Genomic DNA, 23,033 nt, shown 5'->3' with positions numbered 1-23,033 from the left:
TCTGGGCCAGGCCTTAGGCTCACACAGAGGCCATTCACCAGTTATGAGCTATGTAACTGCCCACCTCAGCCCCTGACAGCAGCCCCTTCCTTATGGCACCAGGCCTGAGGGCCCATGAGGAGGAGAGAGATGAGTCAGCTAGGGTGAGTGCCGGTGGGGGAGGCATGCACTACAGCCAGGAGGGCTCAGGATGGAGGCAGAGGGCATAGGCTTATCAAAGCAGGGTGGGGAAATCTTGCCCTTGGCCTTGCCCAGGTTGCTTTGTGAATCAAACCGTCAGATTCTGCTGCAGTTTTTAAAAACCTAAGTATTTATTTATTTGCATTATATTTACAAAGGTGGGAAGGAGACCCCAAGGACACCCCCACACCTGGCTGACCAGGCCCCTTTCGCTGCAGAGGAGGCAGACACGACTAGAAGGGACAGGATTTATGTTGCATACTTGAACTACAGCGAGTGTAAGACTGGTCCTATTTACAGAGCAGAAACACTACAGATGGAGTGCAGGGGTGGCAGGGTGGGCACCGGAGTCCTGGCCAAGGGTACCCTTGCCTGCCATCTTCCCCACCTCTCCCAGACGCATCTCTGAGGCCCCGCTGGGGTTCTCCGGGGGGGAACGAGGCCCGCTCACATGATGCTCGCAGGGGTGAAGACTGGGCCCACGCACAGGGTGTCTGTGATCTCCCAGCCGCAGGACAGAGGCTTGCACACACCCTCCACGTCATCGTCCTGTTCTGTAGCCATCAGCTGCCTTTGCAGCGCTTCCCTAGGGGTGAGAGAGGGGTGCTGCAAGTAGCCAGCATGGTGCTGGCAGGCCCCTGTACTTGGAGACACAGCCCATTGGGGCATAGGGCTTTCACCTGAGCCCGAGCTCAGCTGAGGGCCGGGACAAGGGCAGGCTGCTGACCCGTCCCCAACTGCTCCCTACTCCCATGTGGCCCCCACCCCTCAACAAGGGAAAGAAATCCACACATATTGAGCATTTGCTGTGTGCCAGACATCATGCCAGGCACTTATTATCTGTATCTTCCCAAAAACCCCATGAGGGAGGCATTACCATCCCCCTTGCATTGATGATGTAATCAGTCAGTTCCCCAGAGAGAGAAGTGACCTGCTTACAGTCACACCCCAGTAGGTGGTAGAACTAGGACTGAACCCAGCTCTCCAAAGCCCACATTCATCACACCCCCAACAAAATGACCCATTCTCTCAAACAATCCCATGTTAATAATTGGCTCCACCATCGGATTTGGAAACAGTTGACAATCGTTCCCGCACCCAGTCAAGCCCTGCTAAGCCCAACTTCTGGCCACCCTCATGTGCCCAGCAGTCTCCATCCCCACGGGTAACACCATTTCAGTCTCCCCGATCTGCTCGTGCCCTTTACAGATAGTTCTCAGCCAGGACCCAGGCTCCCCTTTCCAAAAAGCAACTCCCTGCTCTTGAGCTGCCAGCAGCTTCTTTCTGCCCTCAGGCCCTGCAAGATCCAGCCCTACCTGCCTCTCCTGCCATACTCCCAGCCACACCTGCCCACACACCTGGGCCATCCACAGTGGCCATCATTTGGGCTCTTAACATATGTCCTCCCCAACCTGGGCCCATGCTTGTCTCTCTGCCTGCACCATCAACCCTCACCTAATTCCTTCTTAACCTTCAGATCTCAGCTTTGGTGACAATCCTGAGATGACACAGTAGAGGAACTGAATGCACCTGGGCAAACTGCTCCTGCTTTCTGCAGCCCTCTCCCTACCCGCAAAGAGGGGCCCTTGACCACCGACTAGCTGTGTGACCTCAGAAGAATGACTCTGTGATAACGCTGACCCCCAGAGTTTTGTGGGGGTGAAATAGTCATACGACACCTAATGTAAGGCCTGATGTCAGGGTTCACTGGCTGTGACTCCCCCATCTTGCATGCCTCTTGCATCACTGGGTCCCCGCACTAGCCTGGTGGGGCAGGTAGGGCTACTGTCATGCCTATTTTCTAGGTGGAAAGACCGAGGCTCAGCAAGCATGCAGACCAAGTCTTTCCTGTGTCACACAGCAGCCTGGTCAGCTCTGTCTGCACCTGCCCTTGTCCTCAATCTACACAGGAGCTAGGGTGGTCTTTCCAATGTGCAAATCAGACTGTTTTATGCCCCTGCTTCAAACTGGTTCATGCTTCCCACTGCTCTCAAAGTGCATCACTCAGCCTTCAAGCCCTTCCCAGATCTAGCCCTGCCTCCCTCTCCAGTCACAGCCACCCTCCATGAGAGCCTTGAATGCACCACACTTGCTCTCTGTTCCTTTCTTCCAGGAAGCCCGACCACCCCCTCCTGTGGTTGACTCCCACTTCCTCAGGGAGGGCTCTGTCTTCCACTGGGCACAGTATTATCACAAGGGCCTGTCTGCTTCTCCGTGTCTCCCTCAGGGCTGTGAGCTCTCTAGGAAAGCCCAGCCTCACTCATGGCCACAGCCAGGTGCCAAGCATAGGCCTCATGAGGGGTCAGCAGCCAACAGCTACTTGTCAAATTGGATTACACAGAAGCGGAATCTCAAATCTCAGGTTTCCCTCATTTCTGCCCAGTTTTTCCCCATACCCCCATTTTCCAGGAGGACCCTCTTACCAGGCCACCCGGGACATGGCATAGGTGATGTGGCAGGCCTGGGTCCCCCCAAAGGGGGAACCCATGCCCATGGTGTAGGCGCCCATGTTGTCAAAGACCAGCCAGTCCCCTACATGTAGTTGCGGCAGCCACAGGCCCTCAGCCACGCAGTCACAGCCATCAACCGCCGGGCCCCACAGGCTGCTGCTGAACAGGGGCTGTTCCGTGGAGGGTTTCTGTAGGAGGAAGGGATGACCATGCCAGCTCTCCTGGGCATACAACAGCCTTGCCACTCCCTCCCTCAAAAGCCTTCTATGGCTCCCATAGCCAGAAGGATAAAGTCTAGATGGCCCTTCTAGCTTAGTATTTAAGGCCTTTCTCGCTTCTCTGTATTCATTGCCTCTTACATTCTGAAGTCACAAATGCCTGGTCTTAAATCCAGGTTTCAACAGTTGTGAGCTGTGTGACCTTCTCCATATCTCAGTTTGCTCATTTGTAACATGGGGCTAACAATAGTACCTACCTCGTAAAGTTACTGCAAGGATAAATGACTTAGTGTATGGAAAGCATGCAGAACAGTGGCCAACACAAGCGAGGTGCATGGAAAGGCAGCACAATTGTAACTGTTACTGTTGTGATTGTTGTTGTTGTCACCTCTGTGCTTTGGTCTTCACTGACCTCTTTCCGGACCTCAGCATGTCCACACCTCCACAGACCTTCCCCGACCCTCAAATCCAGCCTGTCTTCTGAGCCCAGCCCTGGGTCACCCTCGTCTCTGAAGACCTCCCAGATGTCCTCACTCCATGCCAGGCCCAGCAACAGGAGCCAGCACTGCACAGGTGGGTTAGACTCACCCTCCCTCAGGCCCTCAGTCTCATGAGAAAGACAAGTCTCCAACAACAATCACAGGGGGACCTGGCAGAGGTCACAGAGGACCCCACGGAATAGACACAGTGACTCCCATTTCAGAAAAACTGAGGCTCTGAGAGGTTAAATGACTTGCCCAAAGACACAACTACCAATGACATACAATTTAAGATTTTTTCTTTTAAATGATTTCCAAGTCCAGAAAAGAAATTTGCAACACAGATCTTTTGTGGACAACTAAGGTATCAATGTCATTTGTCACACTGTAGGCAGGGATCCTGCCAGGCAGGTCCTAGAGTCACCACTGAAAGGTGGATGATGCTGACTGTGCCTCTCAGGGGCCTCTTCTACCCTCGGTGTCCTTGCAGATACTCCAGTGACTCCAGTTGCTCTGTCTCCCTAAGTAAACCCTACTTCCCTTCCCATACCACCTACCTTCCCCCATGCTCTTCCCTGAGGCCCCACATCTGCAAACTCCTATTTTTCCTTTAGATCCCAGCTAAAGTGGCTTCAGGGAAGCTTTTCCTAAAGCTCCATGCTCCCCCAACCTTTGCTTTTATAGCATCTACCATAACTCATAAATATTTGCACAATATCTGCTCAGACCTGTCTTCTCTGCGGACTGTAAATTCCATGAACCCAGGAATTGTGCAGGTCTTGAGATCCCCATCTCCTCCATGCTTAAGGCTGGCATCCATTCGGTGCTTATTCGAATAATATTTTTTAAATAAATATGAGTTAAAGAGTGAGGTATACATGAGAGATGAGAAAAAGAAAGAGTGAGAAAGGGGGGGGGGAAGGATATGGATAGAAACCATCCAAAGGGCATAGACGGAAGCAACAGAGAAGATCAGCAGAGAAAAAAGGAAGGGCATTTCAATACCTTAGCCAAGGCAGGAATAAATAAAATTAAGAAAGAAAGATCACAGTTTCCACAAGCAGAAATAATGTTCATATATTTGACAAAAAGTTAATTAGTAAGCTATTGGTCCCCTTAATAAAGAAAAAATGTGTACATTATTTAAGTCAAGAATGATAGCTATCCAATTTTCATGAATTCGTTCATTCAACAAGTACTTATTGAGCATCTACTAATTGCCAGGCTGTGATCTAGAAGCTGGAGATGCAGCAGTAAACACACACAAAATAAAATTCCTGTGGTCATGAAGTTCACATTCTAAGAAGGGGAGACAAAGGAATACTGTGTATCCTTTTTCATATAACTGAAAATTCTTGTTAGTAAATGTTTTGTTAGTAAGTAAAATTAACCTCAATTGCTCTGAATTATTTCCGTTAGCCCCATTCATTGAAAAACATTAAGCTGATGTTTAACGATGAGGGGAGGCGATGCTCTATAAATGAATCTACAAGGATCTTTGAGAAAATAAATTTTAAAGATTCTTCCACAGCAAAGAGAAAAGGCACCCTTGATTATAAGAAGTTAGCATTCTCTCACTTGTTACTAGTATAATAAATATTTTTAAAAGGGTGAAAAAAAGATTTTTCAACTTTACATGAAATAATGCAAAGCTACGCTTTTACTATTTATTTATCTATTTAATTTTCTTTTGAGACAGAGTCTCACTTTGTCATCCAGGCTGGAATGCAGTGGTGCGATCTTGGCTCACTGCAATCTCTGCCTCCTGGGTTCAAGTGATTCTCCTGCCTCAGCCTCCTGAGTAGCCGGGATTACAGGTTCCCACCACCCCACCCAGCTAATTTTTGTATTTTTAGTAGATACAGCATTTTGCCACATTGGCCAGGCTAGTCTCAAACTCTCGGCCTCAGGTGATCTGCCCGCCTTGGCCTCCCAAAGTGCTGGAATTACAGGTGTGAGCCACTGTGCCTGGCCCACTTTTACTATTTAAAGCCATTATCATATTTTTATTGTTATTCTTTTTTTAGATGGAGGCTCACTCTGTCACCCAGGCTGGAGTGCAGTGGCACCATCTCACCTCACTGCAACCTCTGCCTCCTGGGTTCAAGTGATTCCCCGTCTCAACCTCCTGAGTAGTTAGGACTACAGGTGCCCACCACCACGTCTGGCTAATTTCTGTATTTTCAGTAGAGATAGGGTTTCCCCATGTTGGCCAGGCTGGTCTCGAACTCCTGACCTCAGGGGATCCACCCCCCTCGGCCTCCCAAAGTGCTGGGATTACAGGCATGAGTCACCACGCCCAGCCTATCTTTTTTTTATTTTTTTTTTTTAAGGAATCTGTGAAATAAATATTCCAAAAGCTGTGACAACAAGCTTGCAAATCTCAGCTTTCTTTCCAAGTCTGAAATGGACAAGCATCTGCAAAAACCTAAGACGCCCAGTCTGCCAGCCACTAGGCCCCTCTGTGAGAGAGCAAAGGGGGTTTCTCATTTGCAAAGCATACCACCACCACTTCACACCTTATTTGGGAGGCAGGTGGCATGATTGCATTCCCATTTTACGGATGAGAAAACTCAGAGAGGGAAGGTAGCCTGCCCCAGGCTCTACGGGGAGTTAGTAACAGAACTCTGGGCAGTCTCAGACAAGGAGCTTCCTGGCTACCTTCCTCAAAGGCACATATGTCTGACAGAGCCACAGAAGAAACAAGGTCAAACATTGAAAAAGGTACATGGCCTTGATGGAATCCCAAAATAATTCTTCAGCTTTTAAAGAATAACTCAATAGGCCAGCCATGGTGGTTCACACCTGTAATTCCAGCACTTTGGGAGGACAAGGCGGGTGGATCACCTGAGGACAGGAGTTCAAGCCCAGCCTAGCCAACATGGTGAAACCCTGTCTCTACTAAAAATACAAAAAAAAAAAAAAAAAAAAAAAAAAAAAAGGCCAGGCATGGTGCCAAGTGCCTGTAATCTCAGCTGAGACAGGTGAATCATTTGAACCTGTCTCAACCTCCTGAGTAGTTAGGACTACAAAGCGGAAGTTGCAGTGAGCTAAGATCACACCACTGCACTCCAGCCTGGGCAACAGAGCAGGACTCCATATCCAAAAAAAATAAATAAATAAAATAAATCAATAATCCCTATACTACATCAAGTGTACAAAAATATTTTAAAAGACAAAAATGCGATAAACAAGGGCAACACATAAAAAGAAGAAAAAAATTCCTATGGCCAAAATCTCATTTATGAATATATAGGCAAAAACCCGACATGAAATCTTAGCTAACCAAGTTCAGTCATCTTCAATAGTTAAATAATTTATCTCTAAAATGAAGGGTACAGACAACAGGAAAGAAGTCAATCAGTGGCTTCATCATAACATGGAAAATATAGATCTACAGGTCAAGTTTCATTTTCTCAATACATGTCAACATACTATTCAGTAGACTGTAGCATCTATTCTTTATTAAAACTATAGACAAAACAAATCCTATTTTAAATAAAGATCCAACTCTGACTTCATTGAGATACACTAAAGTTCAGCCCAGCCATTTTCCAAATGGAAAAACTAGAGACATAAGGCTCAGGGAGTTTAAGTAGAGTATGTAATCTCTACAAGTTCGCAATACGCTGCATAGAATTCGCTGTACGGAATACACCATAATTTATGTATCTTCTACCCTGCCAACAAACATTAAGGTCGTTTCCAGTGTTTCATATTATCAAAATATCTACATCCTGATACATCTCCTCGAACATGCATGCCAAGAGTTTCTTTACAATATAGGCCTAGGACCTTGCTGTAATGTAGGGCATACATATGTTTAAATTTATCTGAATAATGCCTACTTGCTTACCAAAGTAGAGATACACCAACTCCTACCTAGCAGTATCTAAGAGAGCCAACTACACCATATCCTCACCAACAGTCGGCATTATCATGCTTTTAATGTTTTTCTAATCTAGTTGGTATGAAATGGTATCTCATTTTCACTTTTATTTGCATTTCCTTGATTACCAGTGAGCACATTTTCATTTTTCTTTTCCTGAATTGCCTGGTAAAGTCTCTTGCCTGTATTTCTATTGGGTTGCTTTTTTCCTTATTTTCTTGAGATTCTTGTTTGTCTCTATTTATTACTTAAGAATTCATAGATTTTGCCTACTAATCGCTTATACATGTGTTTCAATATTCCTCCCAGTTTGCCTTAGCTGATTTATTTTTTATGCTGGTATCAAAACTAAACTATTTTAATTACCCTCTGTGTTAAAAGTGATATTATCTTATTTGTATTCTTATGGTGGTTACTCTAGACATTTATATTTTAACATATCAACATGGCATTCAATAGCTATAGCATCTATTCTTGATCAAATCTACAGAAAACAATCTAAACAAAACCCCACAATGAAGACAGACCATTTCAATAAGGAATCAACTCTAACTTCATAGAGATACACTGGAATGGCCTCACTTCAAAACAAGAAGCAACTTTAGTAATTAAAGTTCAGCCCCCTCATTTTCCAACTGGAGAAGCTAGAGAAAAAAGACTCAGAGAGATTAAGTAACTTGCCTAAGGTTATCCAGCAAGTACATGGTAGCATTCATCTTAGCGGCCTTCACAGTTCAGCCCTGGCCTGCACCTTCCAGCAAGATTCTCCTCCACTCAGCAGCAGACTGCTTCTGTGCTGCATGGATTGTTGCAGTAGGCACCCTCTGACAAGGTTGCCACTGGTAACTTCATGTTTCTATGACACTGCCCCCTCTCCTCAAAGGTTTCAATATCAGCCTTGGAGGACGGAGCTCTCCTCTGTGTTTCTAAGTTCCTCCCTTGTTCAGTCTCCCTCAGGATCAGGGATGGTAGCTGATTTTACCCCTTTTAGTAATTATAATTAACCATCTTTAGAGTTAACTATTCTTTATGTTAAAATTTTCCTGTTCAAATTAGTAGTGTGGTATCTATATCCGGATACAATTGCTTCCTGAAACTATGATTGGACATTACTCCTTCTCACTCTATGTACCACTTCCTTAGCCTTTCCTATTTTATATCTTTTTGTCTCTGTGCTACATTTGGATACTTTCTTCAACTCTTATCTTCCCATTCTCTCATTCTCTCTTCTGTTGTCTCTAATATGCTACTTACCCTGGCCATAATTTCAATTTCTCTATTTTTCACTTCTAGAAGTTCTATTTAATCCTTTTTAAAATCTGCTACAACATATTTTTATATTCACTTATTCTTTGGTCATATTTTCAATTTCTTATTTCTTCAAACATTGTAAAAGAATGTTAGCACCTGATAACTGCAATATATAAAGTAAATGTAGGTCTGATCTGCTACCTATTGCTTTTGTGGTTCTTCCTCATGTGACTTGTTTCTTTGTATGTTGTGATTTTTTTTTTTTAAGACGGGAGTGTCGCTCTGTTGCCCAGGCTGGAGTACAGTATCCTGATCTCAGCTCACTGCAAAGTCTGCCTCCCAAGTTCAAGCAATTCTCCTGCCTCGGCCTACTGAGTAGCTGGGATTATAGGCACCCACCATCACGCCCAGCTAATTTTTGTATTTTTAGTAGAGACAGGGTTTCACCATGTTGGCCAGACTGGTCTCGAATTCCTGCCTTCAGATGATCAGCTTGCCTCAGCCTCCCAAAGTGCTGGGATTACAGGGGTGAGCCACCACACCCAACCGTATGTTGTGATTTTTGATTGCTTTTTGGCTGTGAGCTCAGGTACTTTGAAACCTTATCTGTGAGAAGCCTAAATTGAAGAGTCCTCCTCTAGAAAGAATTTGCTTGCTTCTGCCAGATGAAATTATTTTGAGACTTGAGGTTTTTCAGACCATAGTTAATGTGAATTTGGGCCACAAACCCAAGAGAAGCTGGCTTGTGGCTGCAAAATCTCAATTTTTTGCTTTCTCCCAATCACTACCAACATCAAAACAGGGACGTTTTCTTGCTGTCCTTCTCTGTAGGATGGGCTTTTGTCTCCAGTTGACTCTTAAACTGAGGATGTACTTCTTTTGGGCTCTCTACTTTACGTAAGGGTATCCTATTGGATTCTCCATCTTGACACGGATATCAAAACTGAAGGTCAGTGCTACTGTGATCCAGCATACACTCCAAAAGAAAAATCCAGTTTCAGAATTAGGTTGTCATTTAATACATATTTGGATAATCACTGTTTTGTATGCTTCAGACACACCAATGAATAAAATACACAAAGGTGCTTGTCCTCATGGGGTTTACAGTCTAGCAGGGAGAAGGCAAACAAGTAAATTATATTGCAGGCGTCCCCAAACTACAGCCCGTGGGCCGCATGCGGCCCCCTGAGGCCATTTATCCGGCCCCCGCCGCACTTCAGGAAGGGGCACCTCTTTCATTGGTGGTCAGTGAGAGGAGCACAGTATGTGGCGGCCCTCCAACGGTCTGAGGGACAGTGAACTGGCCCCCTGTGTAAAAAGTTTGGGGATGCCTGTTATATAGTATGTTAGAAGGTAATAAGCACTATTGAAAAAAAAAAACAAAAAAAAAAAACAAAAAAACACAACACCAAAGGCACAATCCATAAAAGAAAAACTGATAAACTGGACTTCATTAAAATTAAAAATTTCTGCTCGGCCAGACATGGTAGCTCACGCCTGTAATCCCAGCACTTCAGGAGGCCGAGGCAAGTGGATCACCTGAAGTCAGTAGTTCAAGACCAGCCTGACCAGCATAGAGAAACCCCGTCTCTACTAAAAATACAAAATTAGCTGGGCTTGGTGATACATGCCTGTAATCTCAGCTAGTCAGGAGGCTGAGGCAGGAAAATCGATTGAATCCGGGAGGCAGAGGTTGCAGTGAGCTGAGATGGCGTCATTGTACTCCAGCAACAAGAGCAAAACTGTCTCAAAAAAAAAAAAATTCTGCCCTGCAAAAGACAATGTCACTGGGTTCAGTGGCTCACACCTGTAATCTCAGCACTCTGGGAGGTCAAGGCAGGTGGATCACTTGAGGCCAGGAGTTCAAGACCAGCCTGGCCAACATAGTGAAACCCCGTCTGTACTAAAAATACAAAAATTAGCCAGGCTTGGTAGTGCACACCTGTAATCCCAGCCACTCAGGAGGCTGTGGCAGAAGAATCACTTGAGCCTGGGAGGCAAAAGTTGCAGTAAGCTGAAATCTCACCAGTGCACTCCAGCTTGGGTGACAGAGCCAGACTGTATTTAAAAAAAAAAGAAAAAAGAAACAGTGTTAAGAGAACAAGAAGACAAGCCATAGACTGGGAGAAAATATTTTCAAAAGACACATCTGATAAAGGGACTGCTATCCAAAATATATGAAGAACTTTTTAAAACTCAAAAATGAGTTTGCTAGTATTTTGTTGAGGATTTTTGCATCTATGTGAGCATGGCCTGTAATTTTCTTTTCTTACGGTATATTTGTCTGGCTTTGGTGTCAAGGCAATTGTGACCTTGTAAAATGAGTTTAGAAGTGTTCCCTCTGCTTCTGTTTTATGGAAGAGTTTGAGAAGGATTAGTATTAATTCTTTTTTAAATTTTTGGTAGAATTCACCAGTAAAGCCATCACGTCTTGGGCTTTTATTTGTTGGGAGGTTTTTGATTACTAATTTAATCTCCTAACTCACTATTGCTCTATTCAGATTTTCTATTTCTTCATGAATTAGTCTTTGTAGGTAATATGTGTCTAATGATTTATCCATTTTGCCTAGGTTATCCAATTTGTTGGTGTATAATTATTGATGCTAGTAGTGGTCTCTTATGATCCTTTGTATTTCTGTGGTATCTTATAATGTCTCCTCCTTCATTTGTAATTTTATTAGTCTAGGTACACACTTGGTAAGTGCTATTGCAATACATTCCAGACAGAGTCACACTTTTGAAAGCATAAAAAACTAGAATAAAATGGAATGGCAAGTAAGAAAGCCCCATCTGGGCAATAAAAGGAAGATCTCTCTGCATGGACGGGGGTAACTGTCCTGAATTTTGCCCCCCAAGATTCTCATAAAACTCCCATGATACTTGCCTCCTCTCAATTCCTCCTATACCCAGTTGTACCTTGCATTTGTGAAGTGCTGATACAGATTTGTTGAATTACATCTTTACACACTGATATGGTTTGGCTTTGTGTCCCCACCCAAATCTCATCTTGAATTGTAATCCCCAGATACTGAGTGAGGGACCTGGTGGGAGGTGACTGGATCATGAAAGGGGGTTCCCCCATGCTGTTTTCATGATAGTGAGGGAGTTCTTATGAGAGCTCATAGTTTTAAAAGTGTTTGGAAGTTCCCCCTTCACACTTCTCTCTCCCGCGGCTGTGTAAGATGTGCCTGCTTCCCCTTCTGCCATGATTGTAAGTTTCCTGAGGCCTCCCTAGCCATGTGAAACTGTCAGTTAAACCTCTTTCCTTTATAAATTACCCACGCTCAGGTATTTCTTTATGGCAGTACGAGAACAAACCAATACGCACACTAAATATATATCATTTTAGAGCATTCAGTGAACATTTAAAATGTCCATCTAACACACCACTATTTAAACAAAAATATATGCCATAATATATCAAATTTTTAAGTGAAAAACAAAGGGCACTTGACACTTCTTTAAAAAGTAGAAATCAGAAGCAAGATTGGTCTTTCAAAATGTTACAACATTGTTAATTAGAGCTTTTGGACTTAGTTCTCTCCCTCCACCCAGCTCTGATTATTTCCAATATTTTAGAAGTATATGAAGAAAAACACCTTTTAATCTCAGAGCAGTTAAAATTGGTTAAATCATGGCATTAGTAAACAAAAAGTCTTGTTTATTTTTAGCAAGACTAGACAACTTTAAAAAAAAAAAAATTAAGCCGGGCGCGGTGGCTCAAGCCTGTAATCCCAGCACTTTGGGAGGCCGAGGCGGGTGGATCACGAGGTCAAGAGATCGAGACCATCCTGGTCAACATGGTGAAACCCCGTCTCTACTAAAAATACAAAAAATTAGCTGGGCATGGTGGCGCGTGCCTGTAATCCCAGCTACTCAGGAGGCTGAGGCAGGAGAATTGCCTGAACCCAGGAGGCGGAGGTTGCGGTGAGCCGAGATCGCGCCATTGCACTCCAGCCTGGGTAACAAGAGCAAAACTCCGTCTCAAAAAAAAAAAAAAAAAAAAAAAAATTATCAGGCCAGGCGTGGTGGCTCATGTCTGTAATCTCAAGGTGGGAGGACTGCTTAAACAAAAGATCATAACAAGGAGTTCAAGACCAGCCTGGGCAACATGGCAAAACCCCATCCCTACAAAAAGTACATAAATTAGCTGGGCATAGTGGCATGTGCCTATATTCCCAGCTACTCAGAAGCTGGAATGGGAAGGATGGCTTAACCCTTGGAGGTCAAGGCTACAGTGAGACATGATGGTGCCACTGCACTCTGGCCATGGCGACAGTGTGAGACTCTAAAATAAAATAAAATAAAATTCTCATTAAACTCCAAAAAGGTAGAATTCAAAGTATATTTTAACAAGAGTCATCTCTGAATGGTGGGATTAGTGAATCATTTTATTTTACTATTTGTGTTCAATTTTTTTCTAACAAACATTCTATTTCTGTAAGACATATATATATATATATAATAATCTATATATAAAATAAAGATTCTATAACAGCAGAGCACAAAAGAAAAATATTTTCTATTAATTACAGCCCACTTAGTTAAAACACAATCGTGTATCAAAACTTCTATGAAATAACAAAGAATTACAAAACTAAAATAATAAACCAACAGATTGAAAAATATTTGCATCAAACATCATATTAAATACATGCTTACATGCATATGTAAACTCATCTATATGTGCAAGAAAAAACTTCAAGACCTCCCAAATAAACTGAACAGAGGATATAAAGAGGCACTGACATCAAAAGAAATAAAACAACAAACAAAAGCATAATGCTTTGCCCTTGTCAAAGATATAGAAATGAAAGAAACAATGGCTGGGCACAGTGGCTCATGACTGAATCCCAGAACTTTGGGAGGCTGAGGCAGGCAGATCACCTGAGGTCAGGAGTTCAAGACCAGCCTGGCTAACATGGTGAAACCTGGTCTCTACTAAAAATACAATAATTATCCGGACATGGTGGCACACATCTGTAATCCCAGCAACTTGGGAGGCTGAGGCAGGGGAATCACTTGAACCCAGGAGGCAGAGGTTGCAGGAAGCCAAGATCACACCACTGCACTCCAGCCTGCGAGATAGAGTGACACTCTGTCTCAAACTAAAATTTAAAAAAAGGAAACAGGTATGCCATTTCAGATGAATTAGCCAACAAGAAAAAGGTCATAGCAAGTAATGCCTGTGAGCTTTTTGTGAAATGGACACAACTGGTAATATATTAGTCCAAGCTTTTGGAAATAAAATCCAGCAGTATGTATCAAGAGGGCTAAAAATGCTCCTATCTTTTTACTCAGTAATTCTATTCTAGGGACACATCATAAGAAAATGGTTATTAGGATGGGTATGGTGGCTCACGCCTGTAATCCCAACACTTTGGGAGACCAAAGCAGAAGGATCATTTGAGGCCAGGAGTTTAAGACCAGCCTGGGTAATATAGTGAAACTCCACCTCTTAAAAAAAAATTAGTCAGGTACAGTGGCATGTGCCATTAGTCCCAGCTATTCGGGAGGCTGTGGTAGGAGGATCACCTGGATCCAGGAGTTTGAGACTACAGTGAGCAATGATTGCACCACTCCACTCCAGCCTGGAGCATCACTCCAACATGCCCAGCCCTAGAAAAGAGATTTTAAAATTAAATATAGGCTGGGCACAGTGGCTCACACCTGTAATTCCAGCACTTTGGGAGTCCAAGGCAGGTCGATCACTTGAAGTCAGGAGTTTGAGGCCAGCCTGGCCAACATGATGAAATCCCATCTCTACTAAAAATACAAAAATTAGCTGGATGTGGTGGTGTATGCCTGTAATCCCAGGTACTCAGAATCTGGGTGCGGTGGCTCACACCTGTAATCCCAGCACTTTGGGAGGCTGAGGCAGGTGGATCACCTGAAGTCAGAAGTTTAAGACCAGCCTGACCAACATGGTAAAATCCCATCTCTATTAAAAATGCAAAAATCAGCCAGGTGTGGTGGTCGGTGCCTGTAATCCCAACACTTTGGGAGGCCAAGGAAGGTGGATTACCTGAGGTCAGGAGTTCCAGACCAGCCTGGCCAATGTGGTGAAACCCTGTCTCTACTGAAAATACAAAAATTAGCTGGGCATGGTGGCACACACCTGTAATCCCAGCTACTCAGGAGGCTGAGGCAGGAGAATCACTTCAACCTGGGAGGCAGAGGTTACAGTGAGCCAAAATCGCACCACTGCACTCCAGCAATAAATAAATAATGATAGTCCAAAAGTTTTTTAAAGTTTATAAAGTAAGCAAGTTATAGTAACTAAGGCACTCACTCATTGACTCATCCAGAGCGACTTCCAGTCCTGCAAGCTCCATTCATGGTAAGTGTGCTATACAGATGTACCACTTTTTATCTTTCATACCATACCAAACCTTTTCTTTTTTTTTTTTTAAGAGATCTTCAAAGCTACTGCACATCAACATACCAAACCTTTTCTATGTTTAGATACACAAATATTTACCGTTGTGTTACAATTGCCTACAGTATTCAGTACAATAACACGCCATACAGGTTTGTAACCTGGGATCAGCAGGGTATATCAACCATATAGCCTACTGTTATAGGCTATACAAAATTGCCTAAGGATTTCTCAGAACACATCCCAGTCATTAAGCAACAGATGACTGTAGCTACCTTACAAGATTAATGTAAAAATGAAGAGGCTAGTGCCATATAAAATGCTTAGTACCGCACCTGTTACCATAAGTGCACAATGACTTTAGCTGCCACCAGTATATATGTGAGGTTGGCAACCATGCAACACTGAATGCATATGGTAAAAGAGGAAGTGTCATTAGAGATAAATGAATAGAGTTGTATTAGAGTACAGGATTGCAGAGGGTTTGCTTTTTTTTTCTCTTTTTTAAAAAGTTCCTGTAAGCCGAGCACGGTGGCTCACGCCTGTAATCCTAGCACTTTGGGAGGCCGAGGTGGGTGGATCACCTGAGGTCAGGAGTTCAAGACCAGCCTGGCCAACATGGTGAAACCCCATCTTTAAAAAAAAAAAAAAGTTCCTGTAAATTTTAAGTTGCTTATATAATTTTTTGAAATCTATTCAATTCAGCCTGGGAGTGAAGGCTGTAATCCCAACACTTTGGGAGGCTGAGGTAGGCAGATCACTTGAGGTCAGGAGTTTAAGACCAGCCTGGCCAACATGGTGAAACCTGGTCTCTACTAAAAGTACAAAAAGTAGCTGGGTGTGGTAGCACACACCTGTAATCCCAGCTACTTAGAAGGCTGAGGCAGGAGAATTGCTTGAACCCAGGAGGCAGAGGTTGCAGTGAGCCAAGATCACACCACTGCACTTCAGCCTGGACAACAGAGTGAGACTCCATCTCAAAAAAAAAAAAAAATCTATTCAATTCCAAAATATACTGAGCACCTACTCTGTGCCAGGTTCTGTACTAGGGAAACAGATATGAACAGACATGAGACCCTCAAGGGTCTCACAGTTTATTGAATGATTCATTCATTCACAATTCATTCAACAGATATTTAGTGAGCACTTACTATGTGCCAGGCCCCGTGTCTGGTGCTGGGAGCTCAGAGGAAACTAACTGGACAAGGTGGCTGCCCTCATAGAGCCTACCTGCTAATGGAGAAGACAGACTACAGGCAAGTAAATAAAAACAACAAGATAATTAACAGAGTATGAGAGGTTGTGAAGAAAACAAACAGGGTGTCAAAATTATCTGACTAGGGGAGGTGAGCCCACTTTAGAGAGGGCAGCCAGCAAAGATCTCTCTGAGGAGGTGACATCTGAGCTGAGACATAAAGAAAGAGAATATAGCAGCTGTCTCAGGGGCGAGTGGAAGAGCATTATGAGCAGAGTGAACGCAAAGGCCCTGAGAGCAGAAACAACTTAGGTGTTACAGAAACAGAAAGGAGGCCAGTGAGACTGGAGCAGGTGAGCAGAGCTGAAAACAGGGGAAGGAGTGAGGGCAGAGGTGGCTGGGAAGATGCCAGGAGCCTTGCTGGTTGTGATAAGGAGTCTAGGTTTTATTCTGAGAGCAATGGGAAGCCACAGATGGTGTCAAGCGGAGGAGCATCAGCTTTGGGATTTTAAAAGATCACTCTGTCTGCAGCGTGGAAAATGGGTGGTAAGCAGGTAGGAGTAGGGGGCAGAAAACCAGTTAATAGTTACTGCAGTAGCTCAAGCAGGAGGCAATGGTGGCTTGCATTAGGGTGGTGACAGAGAAGGAATTCACTAAATTCAAAACGTATATTGGAACTACACTCAAGAATTATAGGTGGATTGCATGTGGAAGGAGAGGGAAAGCAAGAATCAAGAATAATGCCGACTTTTTTAGCTTCAACAGTTGGCTAGTGGCAGTGCTATTTACCGAGAGAAGTTTGGGATTGGAAATCAAGAGTTCGGTTCTGAACAAGTCAAATTTGAGATGTCAGTGAAAGCCCAGTAGGAATGTCAAGTGACTAATAGGATGTGTAAGTCTGGAGCTCCAGGGTGCGATCCAGGAATAGAGATAGTCATTTGGGAGTGATGAGAGTATGGAAGATACTAAGAGCCTCGGTCTGGAAGCATTTACCTAGGAAGCACACACAGACAAGGTCAAAGACTGAGGCCAGGACAGTCAACACTTAAAGGGTGAGCAGGAGAAGTGCCAATGAGACAAGGTAGGAACAGCAGAGGAGTAGCCAAGGCCCAGGATGTTGCCACAGAAGCCAGGAGAGGAGAGTGTGAAAACAGAGGAGGGACAAAAGAGCCACACGGAAGAGCTAGCAGCGTGGAAGTGACTTTCAAGAGCATCTTCTGTGGCATCATGGAAGAGATACCCAATTGGAGAGTCTGGAAGGGCTAAGGGAGCTGAGTGAGCAGAGGCAGTGGGCACAGACCACTCGGTGGAGAAGTTCAGACATGAAGGGCAATGCCAACTTACAAAGTCCCTGGAAGAAGTTCCTGGAAACACATTTGACCAGTAAGTATACAAAGAGATGTCCAGCTTTGCTAGTGATCAGGGAAATGCAAACCAAGACATAATGAGATGCCATTTTACATCCATTCCACCAGGAAAATGTTTTCAGTCTGGCAGTACCCCGTGCTGGTACTGAGTCTCTTACACACTGCTGGTGGGATTGTCAGTACAATACTTCAGAAAACTGTTTGGCACTGTCTCATGAAGCCAAACATTCACATGCCCTATGGTGAGCCCTTGCACTCCTTGCTCACTCATCAGAGAAGGAGGAACAAGAATTCACAGTGACAGTATTCACAGTAGCAAAAACCCAGAGACAGTCCAAATGCCTTGAGAAGAGAATGAACAAATAACCAGCAGCATACTCACCAAAAGAGTGCTACACAGCAATGGAATGAATGGACTCTAGAGACATGCAGCAGGGTGGGTGGCTCTTAGACTGTGATGTGAAGGGAGAAAAAGCCCAGAAAGGTTACATGCATCAAAGCACCCTTTAATAAAGCAAAAAACAGACACAATAAATTATAAATACACTCGATGAATAGATTTAGACGTGATAAACCTATACTGAAAAAAAGGAAGCCAGAGAATGATAATACATGAGTCGAGATAGTGAGGACTTTGCATGGAAGGCAACATAGGTTAAATGATAAAGATGCTTATTACGCTAAAAAGAAAACAAAGACAAGATCTCCCATGGAGCATTTTTATTCCAGAGCTGATTGAGATGCTATTCAAACTGTTAAATATATCTAATTTCAAAAAAAAAAAAAAAATACCAGGCAGAGAAACATGTTCAAAAGAACCAAAGGGAAGTTCAGGAAATTCACCAATCAGGAAAATCTAAGACGCAGGAAACTCCACAGGAAAAGTAACTCAGTCTAAAATTACCAAACAACAACAACAAAAAATTAGATTCAAAAAGAGGGTGCAGGCCAGGCACAGTGGCTCACACTTGTAATCCCAGCATTTGGGAGACTGAGGCTGGACAATCACTTGGGGCCGGGAGTTCTCAGTCAGCCTAGACAACATAGCAAGACCGCATCTCTACAAAAAAGAAAAAGAAAAAAAAAAAAAAAAGAGTGTGGGGAAACCAATGGGTTAAGAAAGACATGGCACCGGTGCAGTGGTTCACACCAGCACTTTGGAAGACTTAGGCAGGTGGATCACTTGAGGTCAGGAGTTCGAGACCAGCCTGGCCAACATGGTGAAACCCTGTTCTACTAAAAATTAAACAGGCGTGGTGGCATGCACCTGTAATCCCAGCTACTCGGGAGGGTGAGGCAGGAGAATCGCTTGAACGCTGGAGGCAGAGGTTGCAGTGAGCCGAGATCACGCCACTGTACTCTAGCCTAGGTGACAGAGCAAGACTCTGTCTCAAAAAAGAAAAAGAGAAAGAGAGACATGGTAACCAAATGCACCATGCAGACCTTCTTTGCCTCCTGATTTCAGCAAATTAGTATAAAAACCACTACGAGACAGTTGATATCTCAACACTGATGATGGGGGAGACTATGAAATTATTCATTTTTAAATTTGATAATGGAATTGTGATTTTTCAAGTTCCTTATTTTTTAGAAACATGTATAGTACTAAAATTTTTGTTAAGTTCCAGTAATATTTGTTCTGTACTTTTCTCATACATGGTTGTAGCTTGTATACTGATCTCACACACACACACACACACACACACACACACACACACAGCTTTCTATCCAACAGGACTGTATTTCCAAAGCACAGACAATTCCTCTGCAGGCCTCAACATGGTGATTTGAATATTGAGCATACTGCTTTGAGAGTACTGAATTATATGCTGAATTTATAAAAATAAAAAACAGGAGGGGTGCAGTGGCTCACACCTGTAATCCCAACACTTTGGGAGGCTAAGGCGGGCAGATCACAAGATCAGGTGTTCAAAACCAGCCAGGCCAACATAGTGAAACCCCCATCTCTAATAAAAATACAACAAATTAGCTGGGCGTGGTGGCAGGTGCCTGTAATCCCAGCTACTCGGGAGGCTGAGGCAGGAGAATTGCTTGAACCCAGGAGGCAGAGGTTGCAATAAGCTAAGATCACCCCATTGTACTCCAGCCCAGGCAACAGCACAAGACTCTGTCTCAAAAATAATAAAAATAAAATAAAATATAAAATAAAAAACACACAAATAAAGGGTCAAGCATGGTACAATGATAAGAATTATACCTTGAGCCAAGGATTATACATTTTCATACGACTGGTTTTTTTGTTGTTTTTTGTTGTTTTTGTTTTTGTTTTTGTTTTGGAGACAGACTCATACTCTGTCGCCCAGGCTGGAGTGCATGGTGCAATTTCCGCTCACTGCAACCTCCACCTCCTGGCCTCAGGTGACTCTCCTTTCTCAGCCTCCTGCGTAGCTGGGATTGCAGGCATGCACCACCATGCTCAGCTAATTTTTGCATTTTCAACGGAGACAGGGTTTCACCATGTTGGCTAGGCTGGTCTCGACTCCTGACCTCAGGTGATCCACCCACCTCGGCCTCCCAAATTGCTGAGATTACAGGCTTGAGCCACCATACCCGTCCTCATACAACTTTTTATGCCAAAGTATAAACACAAAGTTCCAGGGAAGAAAGAGCAGGTATGCAAAGAAAGATGTCGTAACTATTATACTTGTAAGGGGACCTTCCTTGGGAAAGAAGGTGCAGGTACCACCAGCCAGGCTGAATCCCTCTGACACACACTCCCAGCACCACAGGAGTTAACTTATTGTGTATATTGTCACCTATGCACTGTCTGATTCCCCTGCCAGGCTGTAAGCCCCGCTCTGGAGGCGCTCACGTGGCCAGACTTGGAAAGTAGTTGAAAGCCTAAAGGAAGAAACTGCAGTATCATCCAGAGAAGGAACAGCACAGACCACAAAGAGAGTCGAACATCCCGGTGCCCAAGTCAGGAATGCCAACTAGAGATCAGCCAAAGCAGAGAGCCTGGTGGAGGGCATGGCAGTGGACTGGAACCATAATCTCCTCTTCTGAGGAGCCGATGAAGGGAGTGGAGAGCGGGTGAGAGCCAGCATGCAACAGGAAGATAGGGACTGGACGTGCAGAGTAACAGGGATGCAGCAGCTGCCCGCTCTGTAACCCGGGGGCCTGGTCTTTTCTCAGTGCAGTAGGATGTGGGCTACCACAGGAATGCGAGCAATGCTAGTCTGTCAGACTACAGAACTCAGCATTCCTCAGCCCCTTTGGGAGGCCTACTCAAACCAGCGGATATAACCACATTTAACGATGGAATGAAGCTCCGTCAAGCACATCCATGGTGCCTGGGCACCTGGAGGAAGGAGAGAGGGAGAGAGAGGTTCCCTAGGCTGACAGAGAGATAACGGGCAGGAAGAGCCACAAAGCAGAGTTGATTTTCAAGACCCCTCTAACTGACTCTTGAAGAGCTGGATAGGATGGGAAGGGAAGGAAAAACATATTGAGTGCCAGTTAGGCACTTCAAGGCATACAAGGAAAATTTCCTGCCAGGAAGAGGGGCTGCACAAAGGTCAAGAGATGGAAAGAAGCTGGGCGCAGTGCCTCGTGCCTGTAATCCCTGCACTTTGGAAGGCTGAGGTGAGTGGATGATTTGAGGTCAGGAGTTCGAGACCAGCCTGGACAACATGGTGAAACCCTACCTCTACTAAAAATACAAAAATTAGCCGTGCATGGTGGCGGACTCCTACAGTCCCACCTACTTGGGAGGCCGAGGCAGGAGAATCAATTGAACTCAGGAGGCAGAGGTTGCAGTGAGCTGAGATTGTGTCACTCCAGCCCAGGTGTCAGAGAGAGGTTCCGTCTCAAAAAAAAAAAAAAGAGAGAGAGAGAGAGAGATGAGAAGATACAATGGAGAGAGGAAGATACAATGATGTCTGATTTTCTTTCTCCTCTCAAAGATGCCCATTAAAGGTGCTGGAGGCCCTGGGCTGGGTTCCACAGGCTAGGAGGAATGTTTTATGTATTCCTGTTCCCCTGTTAATTTAGAAAAACCCACTGCCAATGAACTGTTTCTACTTTTAGGAATTTACCCCAGAGCTGTAACCTCAACATATATTCACAATGCTCAAAAAGAGGAAACCAAGTGTCCAACCACTAGAGTTAGATTGGTTAAAATACTATATACTCATCAAAAAGCACGTTGTCAAAGATCAGCTAATGGCACAGAAAGAACTACACCCCATATAAATGGAAAAAAGCAGATTACAAAACAATATAATTCCAATGTCATGAAAAAAGTGTAAGGTTTTTTTTCTTTTTTTCTTTTGAGAGGGAGTTTTGCTCTGTTGCCCAGGCTGGAGTACAATAGCACAATTTCAGCTCACTGCAACCTCTGCCTCCCAGGTTCAAGTGGTTCTCCTGCCTCAGCCTCCTGAGCAGCTGGGATTACAGGCATGTGCCACCATGCCCAGCTAATTTTCTATTTTTTTTTTTTTTTGAGGCGGAGTTTCACCCTTGTTACCCAGGCTGGAGTGCGATCTCAGCTCACCGCAACCTCCGCCTCCTGGGTTCAGGCAATTCTCCTGCCTCAGCCTCCTGAGTAGCTGGGATTACAGGCACGCGCCACCATGCCCAGCTAATTTTTTGTATTTTTAGTAGAGACAGGGTTTCATCATGTTGACCAGGATGGTCTCGATCTCTTGACCTCGTGATCCACCCGCCTCGGCCTCCCAAAGTGCTGGGATTACAGGTTTGAGCCACCGCGCCCGGCGCTAATTTTCTATTTTTAGCAGAGATGGGGTTTCACCATGTTGGTCAGGCTGGTCTCCAACTCCTGACCTCAGATGATCCACCCACCTCAGCCTCCCAAAGTGCTGGGATCACAGTTGTGAGCCACTGCGTCTGGCCCCAGTTTTTTAAATATATAATGTTCAAAGAGTCATTCTCTGTGTGGTAGGATTATGAGTGATAACTGTCATCCTTATTGTCTCTTATCGACTAAATATGTTTGACTTTTTAAAAACTAGACAAAAACACAACAAATGTTATAGAAATACACACACAAAATTGAAAACATGCCCACATGGGGTAAGCTTACCTTCTGCAGGATGGGGGCAGGGCAGATGTTGTCAAACAGGACTGAGTTGAAGATCCCATACACACCCTCATCAAGCTGGTACACGATGGTCTTGGGGGCAGAACTGTTTTCCCCTGCAGGAGGGGAGGGGTCAGGGGCAGCACAAGTAGCAATGTGAGGGGGGTGGTAGTGGGGCTGGCACAGCAGTGGGCTCTGCAAGGAAGCAAAGTGGCTGCCCATTTCTCAACCATGAGGTGGGGCCTGCCACAAAAGCCACCAGCGGCCACCCTCCCAATGACATGGGTTCACTGCCGTGTTGGTAACACTCACCCTTGCAGCCAAGCAACCCTGCCCAGGAAGCACTCCCCTGCCTGCCTCTGAGCCCCTAAATGCCCCAGGAAAGAAGAACAGCCCACCCAAACTCAAGACCCCAAAAGGTTAAGACACTTGTTCAGAGGCCCATGATAGGGCACTGGATGAGCCAGAATGGGAAGCCAGGTCTCTTGGTCAGATTAGATAGGACAATCCCCCAGGTCTATAAAGGAAGCCAGAAGAATGCCACATATATAAACAGGACATTC

The 23,033-nt window shown here is 44.5% G+C and overlaps 1 protein-coding gene across 4 annotated transcripts in view; it reads right to left on the bottom strand.

The window, feature by feature from the left end:
* Positions 1 to 287: 287 nt before the first annotated feature.
* AZIN2 (antizyme inhibitor 2) overlaps positions 288 to 23,033 on the bottom strand; it is a 41,042-nt gene continuing 18,296 nt past the window's right edge. For 3 of the 4 annotated variants that reach the window (NM_001293720.1, XM_010348063.3, XM_039473466.1), the window contains 3 exon segments: positions 288 to 766; positions 2,604 to 2,818; positions 22,474 to 22,586. In NM_001293720.1, the coding sequence (NP_001280649.1) occupies positions 628 to 766; positions 2,604 to 2,818; positions 22,474 to 22,586 (467 nt within the window). In that variant the 3' untranslated portion in view covers positions 288 to 627. 4 annotated transcript variants of the gene reach the window in all.

This window comes from Saimiri boliviensis, chromosome 11 (genome assembly GCF_048565385.1).
Source record: "Saimiri boliviensis isolate mSaiBol1 chromosome 11, mSaiBol1.pri, whole genome shotgun sequence".
Lineage (NCBI taxonomy): Eukaryota > Metazoa > Chordata > Mammalia > Primates > Cebidae > Saimiri > Saimiri boliviensis.
The sequence above is the reverse complement of the archived record's forward strand: the minus strand, read 5'-3'. Positions and strand labels throughout refer to the sequence as shown.